General features: G+C 36.9%; 1 protein-coding gene across 1 annotated transcript in view; it reads left to right on the top strand.

The window, feature by feature from the left end:
* The window catches only part of RASSF9 (Ras association domain family member 9), a 28,355-nt gene extending 8,903 nt beyond the window's left edge, over positions 1-19,452 (top strand). Inside the window, exon 2 of the mRNA XM_075150636.1 lies at positions 15,859-19,452. Within this exon, the coding sequence (XP_075006737.1) occupies positions 15,859-17,134 (1,276 nt within the window). The 3' untranslated portion in view covers positions 17,135-19,452. The remainder of the gene's footprint in view (positions 1-15,858) is intronic.
* Positions 19,453-19,658: the final 206 nt, after the last annotated feature.

Below are 19,658 nucleotides of genomic sequence, written 5' to 3'. Positions count from 1 at the left end.
CGTTTGTTTACCCATGAAGGCCACTACAGGTGTCAGACAAAGATCTGAGTTATTTTTGGAACTGCAGTTGTGGATGGCCACAGTACTTACTTTTACTGACACTCATACTGTTCATGAGATTCAGGTACACGGTAAAACACAAAAGTCGAGCTTCATCTTACTCAACTTGAGCCATTGAAAATGTAGGTATCTAGTCATCTAGATACTCTTTGTAGTTAATGGATACATCTAAACACTTCCAGAGGGCAATTCATTCAGCCTTAGACAAGCTTTCAGTATGGGATTAGTCACCCTTTTGGCGGTGCCTATCTTATGCCACTGATTACAGAGGAAGGTCAGAAAATTATCTTTGACTACACATCTACATTTTAAATAGCTTAAGGTGGATGACATGAGCTCCACCCCAATCACTTTCAAAGGGAAGGTCTCCATGGAGCATGCTCAGACTTTGTAGAGCACCTAATTAACCATCTTTTGTACCATTCATTTTAGAAATTAAAAAGGGAATAGTGAATGGAGAGGTGAATTACAGGTGGATAATGTATGATTAAGGGAGAACCATCCTAATAGCATGGATGTCTTCGCTGCCCCTGCTGCAAATTTCTACGTGATGTTGGGCAAGTCACATAAACCACAGTTTACAAAACTGGTTACTCACTGCATGTTCCTCATTTGCTAATTCAATGTCCTGTAATCTGTTTTGCACAAGGGCTGAGCAGAGGAAGTTTATGGATGTCCTGCTTTGGACATCTCTTTAGATATCAATTCAGTTAGCCAGAGTGGGAACTTAAACGAGTGGATAGCTTTGGCCTAGATCTTTTTGAGCTTTGGTTTGTAAAAGGGAGTTCTCTCCCTACAAGAGTATGTGGAGATAAATTCAGTAATGTGTCAGCTTGTGAAGCAATTGAATATCTGGTGATAAAAGGCATATAGCAAAAGATTAAATTTAAAAATGTCTTCTGTAAAGGGTAGTACCATACATAGGAGAGAAGGTGTAAAATGAACACATACTGAACAAATGTAAGTAATAAGGACTAGATTTATGAAGGAGGCTTTGGTACTTAAATGTCATTACAGTTACCTAAGACAAGCTTTAAGAACTTCTGATGTTCACAAAATTATGATTAAATCCTGAGATAGTAACATTTTGACTGGCAGCACTCCACAACCACCTGTACTCCCATCATGTCTTACACAGGTGCTGAAAACTCTGCAGTTACGTGCCTCCCTCACACCTTACCAAAATTAAGAAAAAGGCAGTCTCTCAGCTTTTTCAACCATGAGGGCCCATCTAATAGCCCTGTTCAGAGCATGTGCAACAACACACAAAGTGCAGCCAGGCGGCCTGGTGGCCAGAACACCCCTGTGAGATGCCCCGATACAAACATGTATTTGTCAGGAAAGTCCTGTCAAGCTATTCTAAACTGAAATTCTCTCCGTATTTCCTGTTGAAGCTCTTTCATTTTGTGCTGGCTCGTATGAGTTACAGTAACCCAGAGAAAGACAAGGATTCATGTTGAAGGCTTCAGTGGGAGAAGGGGATCAGGCTTTTGGTTGCTGTTCTAATTAATATTGTATTTTTTATGCAGTGAACATCTGAATATAGTCTAACATTACCTAAGTCCTGCCCTTTTGTTCATGTTTCTGTCTACTTCAGGTCAGTTCCTGCTGAACTTGCTGGTGTCAGCAAATCCCGTTGTTAGGAGTTGAACCCTTCCATGGCACTTTTTGTGGAAGTTTAGGTGTCCGAGAGGGGATTATGAATTTCAGCAGGGGGGAAGACACCTGAAAATTGTAACACTCAGTGTTTGCAACGCCTCAGTACCTTCTGTGGCTCTGGTAAAACTGAATATTGTCTCTTGTATGCATTCAAGTGAGGCCACGGGTTCGATGTAAGGGAGAAAATGCATCTTGCTATGGATATGCTGAATCAAATTCATTTTCGTTGAACTAAGTAGTATGGAATACTTTGACACCAATGCCTAAATTTTTTGAGTGTTTGACTGCAACTTAAGCATATTTCTTTCTGCTAAAGCATTTGTGCATGGTAGGCATATATTTAGTGTATAAATGTATATACTAGTACAACTAGTTTGTGTTGTATGTGATCATGTAATGCATATGTGTAGCACATAAGATATACTGTCACATATCTAACCTGTATCCTGTACATCTAATGTACAATAAAATATATTACAAACCCGAAATCATCATATATATAAACAATATGTGCAGAAATAGCCACTTCTGTAGATCTCATACATATGCATCTACATATTACAAAACTGGGTACATGCAAGGGTTCTTTAAAAGTCAGAAGTGACAAACAGAATGTGAACATGTCACGGAAGAATGCTAAATATGTATATGTCTCCAAACATCACAGAGTTGTTCGCATGGCAGAAGGAAGAATGCCTTCATTCAGCTGTCACTGCGGTATCCATTCAGTTTATGACGTGCCTTGTTAGAAGTAAACTGCCTTTTTATCCTCCCTGAGCTATGAAGTCATCTGAATTGCTCATATGTTGAAAGGATCCCCACCTGCAAAGACATTTGGATATGTGAAATAAAGAAACATTGGATTAATTTGAATGTTGACTCAGTCTGACTTTCTGTGAACTAAAGACAACAAGTAGCTTGCAGTGTCTTTCTGGTGTCACAGCCTTCTTGGGATAATCACTATCCTGCCATAGATGCGTCTCGCAAAACTAGCCCCATTATTTCTTGGGTCTGCCTTGGTCTTTGGCCACAGGCACCTGGCCTCCTTTGGCTTCAGCTGTGCTCACTGCAGGTTTTTGGCCCGCACCTGCTCTCACTGTTCATCACAAATCCTTTGCCAGAGGTTACCATCTTTTCAGCTGCATCAAATTTTTGAATGATTTCTTCCTAAACTGTTCAATCACATTCAGGTGGGTTATCTTAGATGGTTTAACAAAGCCTTTATCTTTATGGTCTAATTCATCATGACTCATGTGGTTTGAAGAACAGTCAGGCAAGCAGCTCAGCTCCAGTGGGACGGTTGTGATGGACAACTGGCATGGCTATGAGCCTTTTCATTTGGCCCCGGCTGGAAACTCATTATCTGTACTCATTATCTCTTTTCTAGAACAGTTTGTGGGCTTAAGTCATGATCATTAAAATATTTTAGGATTCACATGGCTTTTTATCTGAATCATGGAATGTCTTTCCTCCATAGTCCGCTTCCTTCATCTTCTCACAGCTAAAAATTGTGTGTGTGTGCTACTGGACACTATTCTCTGTATCTCTCTCTTGCCGACGCTTTCTTCTTTACATTAATCCAGTGAATTTCCCATTACTCTTGATCTTTAGGATCCAGCATTAACCTTGCATCCAGACAGCAATTCCTCTCTTTTTGCCTTCCCTATCTCTACTGCTCAGCTGGCTAGAACTAGTTTTGCAAGCTCCTGTGCCCTCTTTAGCATATCCATTGCTAGGGCAGAGCACAGTTGGTAAGGTTAACAATTTATTTCATTTGTTCAGTAGCTTCTTCAGAGAGGATGTGGTGATATTTCAGAGAGCCTATCAGCCTGTGCCTGGCTAACTACATATTGAAGCATTCATTGATAAGCAATTTTAGAAGATTACTTGAAAGCATAAGCTGCACAAATCTCTCAGATTGTCAATGGACACTAAAATGCTTCAGGTTTCTTTTTTTAAAATTTATGTCCACTCTTCTTGTTAGCATAATTATGTATCTAGTACTCAATTTAGCTCTTCAGGGTGAAGATATATATAATAGTTCACTTCATCATCTCATCTTTTTTTCCTTTCAGCTCTTCAAATATTGTAAGTAATGGAACACATTTGTCCCTGAATTATCTTTCAGAAAGTTCAAGGCAGAAATTTGAAAAAAAAAAAGAAGAAGAATTGATTGTAAATGAGGTCTTGATAGAACCCCTTTTGAGGTGACATCTTCAATATAATTTAATGAAAGCAAACGAAAAGGGGAAGATCATACGGTATAATTTCAAAGTGGGGTTGTTCACTCTCTGCAAAATTTATTGCAATAAATACAGAACAAAATTAAAGCCCATCCTGCCTTTCTCACTCCTGGCAAACTGTAAAAAGATACTCAAACTAGGTTCTATGATCTAGAAAAAAAGCTATTTTGACAGATCATTAAATGTCAAAAAGTTAAGAAAGGATGATGTTTGATGAGATGGCTAAACAGCTCTAAAGGCTTACTGTTGCACAAAGGGCAGTCCTAAGCCCCCTTTCCAGGCTCCTGACTACTCTGTGCACTGGTACTGTTCTCACCTGACACCATAGAACCTAACTCAGGGAGCACTACTACTACTACAAAAAAAAAGTTTTTCCTTTTTTTTTTCCTTTTTTTTTTCTTTTTTTTTTTTTTTTTTCTTTTTTCAGGGTTAGCTTGCTGCCAGTTTAACAAACTGGAAACCCCAGCAGAGCTGGCACAAGCAAGGAGATGGGAATGTCAGGCAGACATCAGATTGCCTAAATTACTTCATGAAATCTTAAGTCATACAGTTGCTAACCTATAAGACTAGATTTAGCAGTAAAAATAGTACTTAGGATAATCATTTTCCTAAGGTAGTTATCTTGTAAATAATTTTATATATTTTGGGGATGGGTCTGGGGAGTGTTGGGGTGTTTAAAAAACAGAAGACAAAAATACTGATTCCTACAATGTTCCTTTTCAGAATCACAAAGTGCAGTGTCCAAACTCTGAAATTCACCACAGGCTGCTGCTAGAGCAGCTAGAGAAGTAGTTACAGTAGGTAGCTATCAGGAAAAGACTATAAGGAAAAGAAGAGATGCTTTGCTGAGCCTGAGTTCAACTTGGGGAATTGGTGAAAAGAAACGAAGTCCATCTGGACTTTCTTTCCTTTCATTGTGAAGGACGTTAACATTGGCCTCACATGGTGCCACCAGTAGAGAAGAGGTACACTGGACTGTTTGAGCCATGCACTGTACAAGGGTTCATAAGAAGGTAACCATCCCAGCCTCCTTTAGCCCAGGGAATATCGGAAAGGTGGCACGAAATCTTATTGTTTCCTTGTCTCTATCTTGTTCCTTTATTAACCTACCTTATTGTCACTGGTCTCCGTATAGCGTGCTTTGTTCCTGTTTTGATAGTCCAGACCCAATATCAGAATGCTTTGTGTTTACTTCTTCACTGGGCAAGATGTCAACAAACCCAGGGGAGGGAGATAGTATACGTTTGCCTTTCAACAAAAGCTGAACTGAATTTCATGGAACAACAACAACAACAAAAATCGCGCTTTCAACCCTTGGAATTCCCCTTGCTTCTTTGATCTCAAAAGCTCATAAACAACCAGGGTGCTTCTAAAAGGCAGTTATAAAAATTCTAATGGGAGAAGTTAGACAAACCAAATTTCTGTTAGCTGCAATAGCAGCTCTGACTTTGTCGTTTAGAAGCCTATGTTCTAAATGAGTTATAAATGATTCAGCTTCCTCTGTATTATTGAAAGTGATGGAATTTTAGACACATTCTGTACATTATTAATAGAACCCCCATAAAGCTTGTGTTCACATATGCATAGGCACTTAAATAGACACAGGAACAATACAGAGAATTATATTTTTGCAATGTAGCAAAATTCTTCTGGTAGATAAAAAATACCAGTGGCATCTTCATTTGTCAACTAGTGAGAGCTATCCACTGCCCAAAATCAAGATGTAACATTTCCTATATCGATATTCCTAAACTTTGGATGTTGCTTACTAACACTGAGGAATTTTAAAATGTCCATCTTCCCATTCCCCCCATCATCGTCTAAAGAATTATTACCACTGAATATGTCAGTGTTTGTTTTGGCTCTGGAGTTTTTCCTGGATCTTCCATTCCTGTATCACAGCTGCTTCCTCAGTAGCTGTTGCAATATACACATCAAAGCATGTTTTCCCAGTAAAGCAAATTATTAATGTTAATGTTGCTCATCTTGGAAAATATTTTGGTGGACAGCTAGCTCTCCTCTGTTCTCAGACCTCCACTGTGTCAGGCCACCACAAATACAGACCTGATACAATGAATATGTTACCTCTCATGGCATTTTGTGTACATAGCACACTTGCTGATGTTACTCACTGCAATTCCAAACATTTTTTTGACTAATATCCACTTACCAACCTTACGACTTTGAATATACAATGGAAAAATGATGATTTGTCTGACAGGAAGGAAGATTTGAAGCATAGATGTAATTTATAGAGAATGTGTACCCTTAGGGGGAGAGGAATAATTTCAGAGGTAAGACAGGAGAAAAGGGCAGGGGCAGATGGAGTCTTCATCTGAATGGAGACTGCAGCCTTTGCACTTGCCTGTAGGTTAAGTGATTGGGAGTGTAAACATGGTATAGGGCAGAGCTAATAAGTGAAGGGGAGGACTTAGTAACCTTTTGGTCACCTCTGCTGAAAATCTGCACTTGAACTTTGCAACTGAGATTTTGCAAAACAGTATCGACCACTGGAGCGATGACAGAGGGTTATGTCATTATTCAACGGGGGGGCAGGAGGGTGTTCAGGATAATCCACCATAACTATCACTCTTATTGAGTGAGCAAGGTGTATAATTCCTCTTACAATGTCTTTTATTTCTTCTTTTCTATTAGCGCAACATTCTGAGTTAGTGCAATTTCTTGGTTTATTTTCTACGTAGTATAAACTCTGCTATCCATCTACTGATCAGATGACAGAATTATTATTGTCAGTCCTTGTTGGTTCTTCTTGTTGGCTGCTTTTATTCTTTTGTATCTATTTTAAGTAGTGTCAGGGTTTTTTTTCCCCATTTTATTTTTCTTAAATATTGGTCCTTGTTCAGGCATCTGTGTCCAAGAAGTACAGTTATTAGAATGAAGCACACGATTTCCCATGGGATTTTTACTGAAGTCTGACATTTCAAGTCAGCAAGAACTCCTCTGTGAATGACTTATTTGCAATAATTATCTTACAGAACTTTTTTTTAAAAAATCTTCATACCTTTCATGTTATTTATTCCATGACAGAAGAGTGCTATCCCATTCCAATTCAAAATTATTTAACTGAAATTTGTCATAGAGCACTAATATAATGTAAAATGATTGGATGAACAGAAATTTTCACCACAGATCATTGCTGAATTATAATGTATGCAATTTTGTACAGTAGCTAACTGAGGTGATGGCATTCCTCTCCAGAAAGGATTAAAGAACTAGTTTTAAGTGCATAAATGATAATTGATATAGGACATAATTTTCAACAGCTGTTGCTAATTAAAATGTTTCATAAAGGCTTCCTGACAGTATGGGACTCTTGCCAAGTTAAAAATTTATGCATTTAAAAAGAAATTACAAAATGAACATAAACTGATACTAGGAGAAATGTGTCGTACATAGCTAGTTAAAATAGCCTTTGTTTAAATTGTTTTTTTGTTTCAAATATCTCAATTAGAATGTTTCAATTAGAACATCCAAACTGCTGTGTATAAGTGTATGTTTGAAAAATGTCACATGAATATCTAGATGCCTAATTTTCTTTTATTTTTAATGAATGCCTATGTACATTTCTGTAAAGGAGGAAGCATTATCATAGAGCAACATTCAATGGATACAGAAACAGATGGTAGAGAGAAATTTAAGTTATTTCTTTTGAAAGAATTATTTTGTTTTCACAAGTTCTGTGGTGTTCTTTACAAGTCTTCCTGCAGTATTGGGACTACTCTGATTATCTCTATTGAAGGGTTTTATTATTATTATTATAGTTAAAGTACCAGTCCTGCCTTGCCATGATACTTTTTAGCTAGACATTGCCCTGACTTTTGTGTGATGCAGAAGGGAAGAAGGACCAAGTTTCTGACACATCATGTATGGAATTTCTGTCTCCTACATGATATGGACATTAACTGTGCCTCCATTAATATTGTGTTTTAGGGACAGGTGAAGGGGAATGGGAATGCAGTTAGTTAATAGGCTGTCTTGAATCCCTAAGGCTTTGGAGTAATTCCAGCTTCATTGGGTGGTGAGAGAGTAGATACTTCCTCATCGCTGCCCTTAGGAAACTCAGAAGCATGTAATCTACTTAGGCAGGAGGCATACTGAGTATAAGATTTGGCCTTTATTGCTTTTTGAATAACTTTACAGAAGGTGACAGAAAGTTGAGAAAAAAGGTGGGTTAAATGTGGATAGTCTGAATAAACTTAGTGTGAACTTTTAGTATGATCCATTTGTGCCTGAAAGGTTGAAATACTTCTGAGCTCAGCTTTCATATGGGCTGTGTATTCTTTATAGCTTTAATGTTTAAACTCACTGTCAAAAATCCGTTTGGATCAAATTAAGTTAGAGTTTCTTCCAAGCAAGGGCTGCAACACATGGCACCAATAGCTTTACTTTTTTGCAAATTTCACAGATAAAAATCCCACAGAGCCAAAATATGTTTTGATCTTTTCTTTCAGAATGATCTTCCACTGTCTCATATATGCTTTTATTTATATGTATGGTAACATGCTAAGATTTTGAAAAATAAATAATAAAAGCAATATTATATTATCATTTATAAATGGAATGTGGCAACTGATAAACTAATTAGCCCTTATATACCCTGACATGTAAATATCACTGGTATTAGAAGCTCTCAAATGACATGGAGAGTGTGTCCTATGCTAGAAATGCAGGTTGGTTGTATCAAGTAGGTATCCCTGTAATATTGGCCTCTCCTTATTTCCAGCAAGTAAATATAATTAAAAGCCATCAGATTTCTTCGATAGGTAGTTATGGCTTGGATCTGAGGCACAGATAACAAGGTTATTAGCAAGTGCTTAAACAAAGCATGTGTTCTCTGGGTCCTAGCACATGAAGGAAACATTTATGGGTGCAGAACAAAGAGAAGAACATAGCACAAATACATACTTGCCAAAATCCAAGTGGGCACATCTGCGTGCCCCAGCAGCATGCTTAAAGACCATCCTCTTGAAAATATCAGATTATTAAATGTTTTTGTGGCAGATGTCTCTTGTTTTCCCAGCATTTTTATGCCATTGTGTCACACCGTTTTCAAAAGAGAGCAGTGGCTCAACAGCTGAGCGTGCTTGGCTGGGAGACTGTTCCCCACTGTGCAGCATGGTAGGTAGCAGACGAGGCACAGAAGGTGTTGGTGAGGAGCTGGGAGTGTGCAGCTTGAGAAAGGGAGAGCCTGCTGAGAGGTGCAGGGAGCACAGACCCTGCCTGGGTTTGCCGGAAAGCTTCATGTTTCTTAGTGGATTCCAGGAAAGCACTGAGATGGCAGACACCGAGGCTCTAGGCAAGGACTTCACTGCAAGGATGCAGAAGGCAGCAGGAGGGTTGTCTCCTAACGCCTTTTTTTTTTCTGTTCTGTCACTTAGTCATTTTTGGTTTCTCCATTGAAGAAGTGAATCGTTCTGGGTGGTATCTTGACATAATGTAGGAGTTTGTTTCTTAGAAGTTTAGAAGCACCTTGGTCTTACTCTGGGGAGGTCGTGACAACAGCGTACCTACCTGAGAGCTCTGGTCAACTGAGGGCCCCACCGCGGCAGCCAGTCAATCATAAACCACAATTATCATCTGATTTGCTGCCGATTAGACTGTATGTTCAAATGCGCTATTGAGAGGGTTTATGCTGTCAGTAGGAGGCCATTTATACATTACTGTTCTGTTGCTTTTTTTGCATTGCAAGTGATAGTTGTGTTGTGTGGCTTTCTGGGTCTTATGTATGCTGAAATATATTTATGCAAGCACAGCATCAAAAATAAGAAAATAGATGAAGAGAAGAAAAGATCTCAAAAGTACAAAATTTGATTCATTTTCTACACTAAAATTGGATAATTAGTTATATCATCTGCTACTAGATGATACTACAAGCAATCCTTCTGACATAAAGAATAATTAATTACACATTACACATGTGCCACTTGCAGATGCAATGATGAAAGAAAAAACTGTGACATTATTACACTAAGAAGTACAAGAATATTCCAACTCACAAACATTTGTACTCTCTAAGAGATACAGCTTTATGACATCTGATTAACAGTAATTTAATTCATACGTAGCAAGTAAAAGCTCTTCTACCTCTGAAAATAAAGATTATAAAGCACGATTTCCCCAATAAATTGGTGAAAAAATGACTAAGCTATTTCACACAAATGGCTTTCCAGCATAAACTTTTTGATGTCAAATTCATAAATTATTAAGCTGTATACATTTTCAGGCAAAGGATTAATGTATTGCTTTGTGTGCCATCTGTTTTCATCTGCAGATTTTTTTTATTCTGTATAAATTATTTCAATGACTGGGAGGAGACAATTAATAAAATTTTTGATCATGAACATAATCCCAAGTTTTTAATCCCTTTCCTAACACAAGAACTTTCATGACTTAAAATTGGCTCAATTGGTCACACTGACTTAAAATTAGTAAAACAGTAATAGTTAACAATAGTGCTAGCAAGGGGTTCGCAAAAATGTCTTGGCTGTAAAATTTCTAGCCATTATCTAGGTATTTTTGAGTTACTCAGTTTGATTAGTGCCTTGGGGACAGTACGTCAAGAAATATAGGAATGTTGAGAATGAAATTCCATTTTATTTTTCTGAGAAAGTCTACAAAGAATTTATTACAGTGAAGGGAGAGAAGAGTTTTATCTGTGTTTTTTTCTCAACAGAGACAAAATATTCTGTTAATGTCAATGGTATTTCAGAAACACTATATTAATCTGCTAACAATATGATCTGTAAGTGATCTAGTCCCAACAGAATGTTTGCTGAAATTAGTAAGGAAAAACAAGCATCTTGTAGACATATAGATGAAATTCTAAAAAGTAGGGGGATCCCTTTATTTGATTGGCATGATTGATTGTAAAACTATATGTTGCGTATTTAGGAAGAATGTTCAAATTTTCAGGAAGGCAAAGAATTATGTGTTTGATATGTATGCTTTTGTGCCGGACATCCCTTAAAGTTAGTGATTATCAAAAGTGCCGCTACCAGCATTTGAGCTATCTCATATTTTGACTTTGTGCAACACAAGTACATATTTTTGGTTTGTCTATACATTGCTGGAATGTATTACCTTTCTTCCCCTAGGCCTGAATAATAAATTAATGAAGTGTATATCTGACACACAACAATCAGCTTGTGCTGACACAATCAAGCCTTTGTGTGAGGTCTGTAACGTGATTAGAATGTTTTTTTGGATCGTCATGAAGAGAAGCAAAGAGTAGAAGGCATAAAACTAGCAATCAAAACAAACAAACAAAAGAGATTGGAAATGTACTTTTGACCATTCTTAAGCTTAAATTCTCATCAGTTCATGAGCAACAAGAGACTTTGCAAAAAAAGATAGATCTGCATGTTCTCATTATCATCAAATCTTTAAAATCGTAGATAGATAAATAGAATGTTTCAGTGATCAATTCAAAGAAACAGAATTCAAGCCAGAACTGAAAGCTTTACAGCCTGCTTACAGCAACAGCAGTAAACTTTTGAAAAAATGAAGAAGTTGCTACTGAAATTGTTTTTCAAGAAAGTCAAACACTTAAACTAGATAAACACCTTAGCTATTCAAGATTCATTAATTGATAGGTTATTAAAAAATGACAATTCTTTTGTTTTCTTTACAAAACTGCAGGATGTCAAGGCCAAGGAATCAGTAAATATAAGAAGCTTGCCTCTTCATTAAAATGACCATGTAAAAGCAGATCTTGTTGCTGAATGTTGTTATTTTTAGTATTACATCTCAGGAAAAAAAAAATCACTGTCAACGACCAACATTTATTCAAGATGAGGAGTTACAAATGGGATTACATTTGCCTTAGTATTGAAATGACTTCATGTATCTCCTTATAAATGGTAGTAATAAATTGAACAGCAAATGGAATAGTCAGCATCTAAACTAAGCTAGAAGTCATAATATGTAGGTCCCATGTTTAGTTATCTTTATTAAATCTACTGCTATCTGAATCATTCCTGTTACATTTCTCTCAGACAGTAAACCAGAATCTGATTGGGTTACTCTCACCTGTATTTAGGTACGTGACAATGAGCTATTTAGTTGAAGGTGGCCACATAGATCTCTTGTAGTTAATGAAAGAGAGAAATAGCTTCATTCGAGGGTTCATCCCAATGATCATATATAGTTTAGGCTGTGGTGACTTTCTCTTTGGAGGTCCACTCTCCTCCCATGACAAGGAGGAACTTTGATTGTGAATTTATACTGAAATCTTAACTTCCAGATGCCTAAGTGAGATGAATTCCACTTTGTATATGCAGAATATGCTCTCCACTTTCTATGAGGAAAGCATAGTTTAATGAAAGATGGTTCCCAATATTAGCATATTCTTGCATCCTGAAAGCAAGTCTTTAATAATTGTTATGCAGTGATTGACATACTGAAGCTTCATTTTTGTTTGGCACTACCTGAATTAACTATGATTAAAGAATTATATAATAAATTTTACTTAAAAGGTGCATAGTAGGCCACATCAGTTTATGATTTTATAGTGGAAGACAATAAAGAACACTTTTGATTTTTTAGATTATATTAGAATTCCATGGCACTGTAAGATTATAAATGACTTGCTAATTCTTTTTGATTAAAAAGAAAGATCAAAAATTTAGTTATGCTACTGAATAAAAATGGAGATAATATATGTTGTGACAAACACATGGAAAAAATAATGAAAGAATTTGCACTTTACAGTTCTGTTTTGATCCAAGAATTAAAGCCATGTTCAGAATTTCTTTTTTTTTCTTCTCTCCTTTTCTGTAAAAGGTGACAACATAATTACAAGGTGTATGATACATAAGCTATACATACATATATGTTTGTGTATATGTTTTCATGTATAAATACTTGAGTTCTTTCTGTACCTGCATGTGCATACATTATTCATTCCTGCAGTGCTACTACTAGTTTCAGACTTCAGTATGTTAAATATGCTATAGACAAGGTAAAGAAAAATTCTTCCCCAAAAAGCTCAATGTAAAGTCTGGGTAGACAGGTGCATTGTAACTGAAAAAATAACAGGGGGTGATAAACAACTGGAAAATGATTGAAAACAGTAATTTTAAAATGTTATTTTGTATCTGTATTGTTTTCATAGATCCTGTAGAGACTGCCTTACAATAAGCAATGTATTTCCATCAGAAGCTTGCTTAACTCCTGCTGAAGTCAGTGGGAAGTCCAAGTAAAAAATGGGTATAGCAAAAGTATTTATCAGTACACTAATACTATGGGGTATCGATGGGGTTTTCAAATTTGTCTGAAGATTTACTAATATCCCAGAGAGAAACTGTCTTCATAGGAAAGCTTTAAAGCGGACAGGAGGAAAAGACACAGTAAACTTCTGCTTAGCTCACATAATCTGTAACACGCTAAAAATATTGACAAGCAGACAATACAGCAATCAACCAAAAACAAGAATGAGAAAAGACTTTCAATGTGCAAACGAATTGCATAAGACTCTCAGAAGAGTGCTAAATGACTGAGATAACATGTATTCTCTGAAATGTATTTATTGATTACAAAAAACACGGGAAAGATGCGGTCTGAATTTACTGCCTCAAAGTCCCAATCTAGTATTTCTTATGTTTTTATGCCTATTTAATTTTTATTTTTCTGTCAGTACTTTTATAAGTTGAAATCCAATGACTGGTAATATACTTTTATTTCTAGGACAATTGTTTATGTATCAGTAGTGAACATTGTTTGAGATACTGTATTTTTGATAATTCATTTTGCATAATTTTATACTTACATATAATGTAACTCTAGTTTATCTGTTTTTTCTTTTTATATCTGTAGTGTAAAATAAATACTGAGTTATTTGACAGTCACAGCTGACTTATGTTGCAATTGTCTATTTATGTAAGTTTCATTTAACTAACAATCTGTTAACAGACAAAAATATTTCTGTAGCATCCTGTATCCTCTAAACCTAAAAAACCTTACAGATACTGACTTTTTAGCATGTGACATACTTAACAGTAATGCCATTTCATATGATATTGTCTTTCATTCCCTCTCCTCCATTTAAAGTTCTTTGTGCCATTTTGCCATTTTCTCTGTTTGTGACATAAGCTTTCCTATTTTGAGTAGTCGTCTGTGAAAACATTATTAATCGTCTGAACACCAGTTTTAAAAAATAATTAGTGTAAAATGCTGGCCTGTAAGAGGGAGCTATTGAAGTGGGAAAATGATGTCATTACTCAGAGTAATCGACCGAAACACAAATTTTACAGAGGAACGTTCCAAGACTTGGAACAATGTAGTTAGACAGAGCTCTCCTGTGCGATGATACTAATAAACTCATTCTTGTAGGTTTTATTAGTATTCATTTGCAGTCTCCCATCTTTTGAGGATTATTGCCTCCTGGTCAGAGTGGCACCTAGAGCTGAGTCAATCATAGTTCAATTTGTTGGATTGCAGTTTGTCTCTCGTGTTGTGTAGTAATTAAGAAAAAGAAACAAGTTGGATTGCTTTAATAATCATAGGGTATAACCCTAATTGCGCCAAGTAAAACTCTATTCCTACTACATCTCAAAAGACTAGAAAAGCACTGAGAATAAGTAGTCCCAGATAGAAACAAATGTGGTATTGAGCCCCTAGAATATTGTCTGAATTGTCATTTTCATTTTCAAGCTTTCTCTGTCAGAGTGGGTTAAATCTCATTCATTCAAATGGACTGGAAGTGATACCAGAAAATTCAAAGAAATGCATTTTTCCTCAGGGAATTTATTTTATCGTTTTAGGCAAGACGCCAAATCACCAGGTCTGAGCAAGCAGCGATTGATGCGTGTAGAGGCTAGAGGACAGGTATATCCCGGGCAGGTTCCACAAGGCCGCTCTGCCAATGTAGGCCCATGGCAGTCCCGGGCCACTCAGATGGGGACAAACTTGAGAGTTAACTGTAAAGTGAACGTCTACATTTGGTCAGCTGAGTCGCTTTCTAGGGTCCGCTGATTGTATTAATTACTACAGCTACAGTAGCCATAATGGGATTTTAGACACCTGAAGTTAGGTATCTCAGTGTATAAGGAGGTACCAGCTGCTAATCTCAGGTTAATACCACATTCACTGGACTTCGTAAATAAATTTTTAAAAAATGTACACTTTTTACATTTCCTGGCATTTCTGTATCATTACAAAGGTTATAAAATATGGACCTATATATGTATTCTCGTGCAGCTGGTATTCTCCCACAACTCACTGGAATTCAGGCTATTTGGTACTTCAGGACAAGCAACGCATTTCTTGAGACTTGCTAGTGAAAAATCATAGTGGAAAACAATGGTGTTTATGCTTGCGTGGGTGCAGGTGTGGCAGAAGAGCTATAGATTTATCCTGTCATCAAGTTCTTTTAACTTAGATGGTGTTCAATCATCTTTTCTCAGTCCATCTATGTTCAGCGCATATTTGGAGGAATGATTCTTCCCTTCAGAAGCCTTGGTGATATTAAGAGCTTACAAATGTTTGCGCAATGTCTGTGTGATAAGAACAGATACACAGATCTGAAAGTTATGTTATCCTAGGACAGTCTGGAAATGTAATGCAGATTGCCAAACTTTATCACTTATTGTTAATACACACTTCTCATGTGTACAAAAGCTAAATTTGATAAAAGACATTTTGTGTGAGATTCACATTCAGCTGGACTAATAATAATATTAAAGCAGCAGCTGAAATGGGTGTGTTTTTCTGTTACTTAATCCAAAGGTATTTCTTCATGCAATTTAAACAGGTATATTGTCATGTACAATAATACGGGAATTTTTCAATGTGGTAGTCATATCGGAATTATAGCTATTATTCATACAGTCTGTGCCATTGATCTGTAATTTATATTTGGTCTCTTCTTGTTTTCCAGGTCTCCCAACAAGGACATGGCTTCAAATGAAAGAGAGATTGTGGTTTGGGTTTGCCAGGAAGAGAAGATTGTATGTGGCCTGACAAAGCGTACAACGTGCGCAGAAGTGATTCAAGCACTGCTTGAGGAACATCAGGCAACGTTTGGAGAGAAAAAGGTCCTTTTTGGAAAACCTAGTGATTACTGCATTGTAGAAAAATGGAGAGGTTCGGAGAGAGTACTTCCTCCCTTGACAAAGATTTTGAGACTTTGGAAGGCCTGGGGGGAAGAGCAGTCTAATTTGCACTTTGTGTTGGTAAAGTCAGATGCTTTCCTCTCCTTTCCATTGTGGAAGACAGCTGAAGCTAAGGTAGTGCAAAATGTAGAAAAACAGTGGGAGCTCAGCCCAGCAAATTACATGAAGATGTTGCCAATAGACAAGCAAAAGAAAATTGTCAGGAAGACTTTCCGGAAACTGGCCAAGCTTAAACAGGACAGTGTTCAGCAAGAGAGAGATAATATGGAGACACTGATTCATCTGATCATTTCTCAAGATCATACTATTCATCAACAAGTCCTTAGAATGAAGGAACTAGATATGGAAATTGAAAAATGTGAAGCGAAATTCCATCTAGATCGTGTGGCCAATGATGGAGAAAATTATGTGCAGGACTCCTATTTAATGATCAATCCAAGTGAGACTGAGCAGCAAGGGAGTAGACCAGATGATCAAAAAGAGATGCATGACTATTTGAGCAAAAGTGAGGGAATTTTACAGGTTGAAGAGAGACTGAAACATCACAAACAATTAATAGAGAAGCTGTGTGCTGAAATTGAAAGAGAGGTACACGGTATATGCATCGAAAAAAATGGAGATGATGTTCACACAGAAGGAGCTGCTAATGCTGAACTGGAAAACTCAAATTTGGAAAATGTAAAATATGAGCTGGAAAAAAGTATGAAAGATGGTCTGAGAATCAACTCATACTTGAGCTGCGTTCAGAAAGAGCTTACATACAGGGACTCACTGCTTCAAAAGAAGGAAAAAGAATATGATCTTCTTACAGAAGAATTTAATTTACTACATGTTAAAGACAACATTGAAACTAGGCTTCCATCAAATGAAGAGCCATCCAAGGGCAGTGGCATCTCCAGTAACAGCATTGCTGTTCCTGACTTTGTTCATAGAGTGACTAATCTGGACATAAACGATACAGACTCTGACACTGGAATCAGCTCTACACACAGTCAGGACTCTGAAATAACTTCAGGGGACATGGTACTGTTGTCAACATAGTTGAAAACAGTCACACATCTATGAAAAGTCATATTTTGGAGGATATTTATAAGAGTTAGTAAACCTTGTTGTCTTGAGATTTCAGCCCTTCAAGATGTTAAAACTGTGGCACTGCTTTAGCCAAGTCTATTTATGTGCTTAATAGTATACTTGTGCTTAAATGCATGGGCAGTCTCATGGGTTAACTGCTAATAGGTGCAAGGTTGTTGGCTTTGCTAAATCAGGACAGACTGTTTAGACCTTGCAATATTGATACTAAGCGAAACAGGAGCATTCTGACTGGCTTGGACCAAAAGTCTGGAGATTTGATATCCCCTAATCTTTGGGTCCGCTTCTGCATCTCTCTAACTTTTTAGGAATGTGAATTAGAGATTAGACCAGGAGCAAGCTTGATTTTCTGCTCTGTTACATTAGCTTTATTCAGCTGGAGTTTCCCTGCCATAAAGCTGCTGTAAAGGAATATATAATCGAGCATGTAATCTGTTAAAAAATAGTTTTTATTATATTGTAAGACAAAAAAAAATGCAATTGCATTTATGCTGTATATTTAAATTTAGTTTTGAATTATCAGGATGATATTTTTAAAAATGCCTAAGTCCCATTTTAAAAATTACCTTACACGCATCAGTTTTTAATTTCCATTCTCTTTCAGCAGCGTTTAACTGCTGCTAAGATCCGTAAAACCCCTACTTATCTGCTGTTACCCTGTAGTTGCCCCAGTGATGCTTAAGTCCACATAGTTTCTGCCAGCGGGCATGTCAGAACTGCCCATGTCCTGCTTGTGCGAGACGCTCAAATCCCAAGCTCACACCTAACCCCAGGGGCATTTTCAGCAAGGGTTTCTCCTGCCTATCTCACCAGTCCGAATCCAGTGTCTTAGGCCTCCTCAGGTCATGACTACCAAATAAAGCATAACAGAAGGGACAGGCAGGAACCAGAGATTTTTGGCTCTGGCTAGACACTGTTTCCCAATAGCCAGGTATTTACCATTTTCACATAGCAGGTATGTGAATCCCGTCTCATGCTGTTTTGGAGCAGGGATATGGACCTGTAAATCCTACTTTGTCATGAGGACTTTGGGATACAGCTAAAGCTGATCCGCTTTATATAGCTAATTAAATATTGGGCCCCAGGAAAAAAAAGAAGGAATGCAAAACTTGAGAATTTCACAACTACATGGTTAAGTCAAATTATTTCACTTAAGATGTAGCAGTCGATCTCAAATCCTTCTCCAGCACGTTGCTGTGAATCCAAGGAGAAGGTGTATAACTGAGGTATTCTCCTCAGTTACCAAACAAGGTTTCTAACTCTGAGGTATAGACTCTGCTAACAGAGAGTACATGAGTAATTTCTGGGTTGCCATGTTTATATTTTGCAGATCAATCTGTTTAACGCTTTTGATTAAATGAATTGAATGGAGAAATAGTTACAGTTTCTAAACAAAGTTTAGCTCTAGCAAAATTCAAACAGATCCTGGAATTAAAAGCCTACAAAGTAAATGGACGGACAGTACCTAGAAGGTATAAATGTAGAATACTTTCAGATACACTGCTTTCCCTTTCTGTATCTTTCTTCTCTTAAATGTCTGTCAACCATCTGTTTTCTAAAATGACCAAAGTGCTAGGACTGCTGATTAGCACATATTTGATGCAGGGAAAAAAAAAAAAAAAAGAAAAGAAAAAGCCTTTTCTAAAAAGGCAATTTTTGTGGATTTTTTTTAAGTTTTTTTAATCCTGGATATTATAAATAGTTTCTGTTCCAGGAAAGTGTGCTAGTTGCCTTAATATATTTTGTGTTGTGTTTTTGTTATACAATGTTATTTGAATACTTCAATAATAATATGTCATATTTAGACTCAGCTCCTGATGGAAACACAAGTATGTATCAAATATATTATCTTATCTTTGTAATAATTTATTAACGCAACTCGGCATCTTTTGAACTCTGTGGTATCACTCTGACAAGCAGTAAGCACAGAGCTCTGGATGTTGAGAGTAGGCTAATGTAGTCTATGAGTTCTTGTGAATTTAGCTAGCAGTTATTTCTAACGAGTCATTTTTTTATATAAATACTTAGGGGATAAAGAATTCAAGCAGAATAATATTCACAGCTGCGCAGGCTAGTGCAAGACCGGTGGGGGAACCAATTTCCACTCATACTCTGTCAAATTTATTTCACTCACAGGAACTTGTACTGGTTCTCAGAACTGATCTTTATCCACACTATGTGCTTGATTGTACATCCCCTGCAACGTGTAGATCTTAAGAGTATTACTGTGTTTTAAGAAGAAAATAGGAAAAATAGGTTGGGAGAGAATATTTCTTAAAAAATAAAATAATATAATAAAATCCAGTGTTTTGAAGCTTATATTTGAAGCTTATACTTTGATATCTCAAACAAACTTGTTCCTTTCAGAATTTAGATGAATGTACAAGATGATTGAAGACTCTGTGTGCTCTTTGCTGTTTATCTGCCTCTACACTTTTCATATACTTGTTCAATCTGGTTTTAGAATGCCAAAAGT

The sequence above is a fragment of the Calonectris borealis genome, chromosome 1 (genome assembly GCF_964195595.1).
Source record: "Calonectris borealis chromosome 1, bCalBor7.hap1.2, whole genome shotgun sequence".
Classification (NCBI taxonomy): Eukaryota; Metazoa; Chordata; class Aves; order Procellariiformes; family Procellariidae; genus Calonectris; species Calonectris borealis.
Note: the sequence above shows the minus strand (reverse complement) of the source record. Positions and strands in the feature narration are given on the sequence as shown.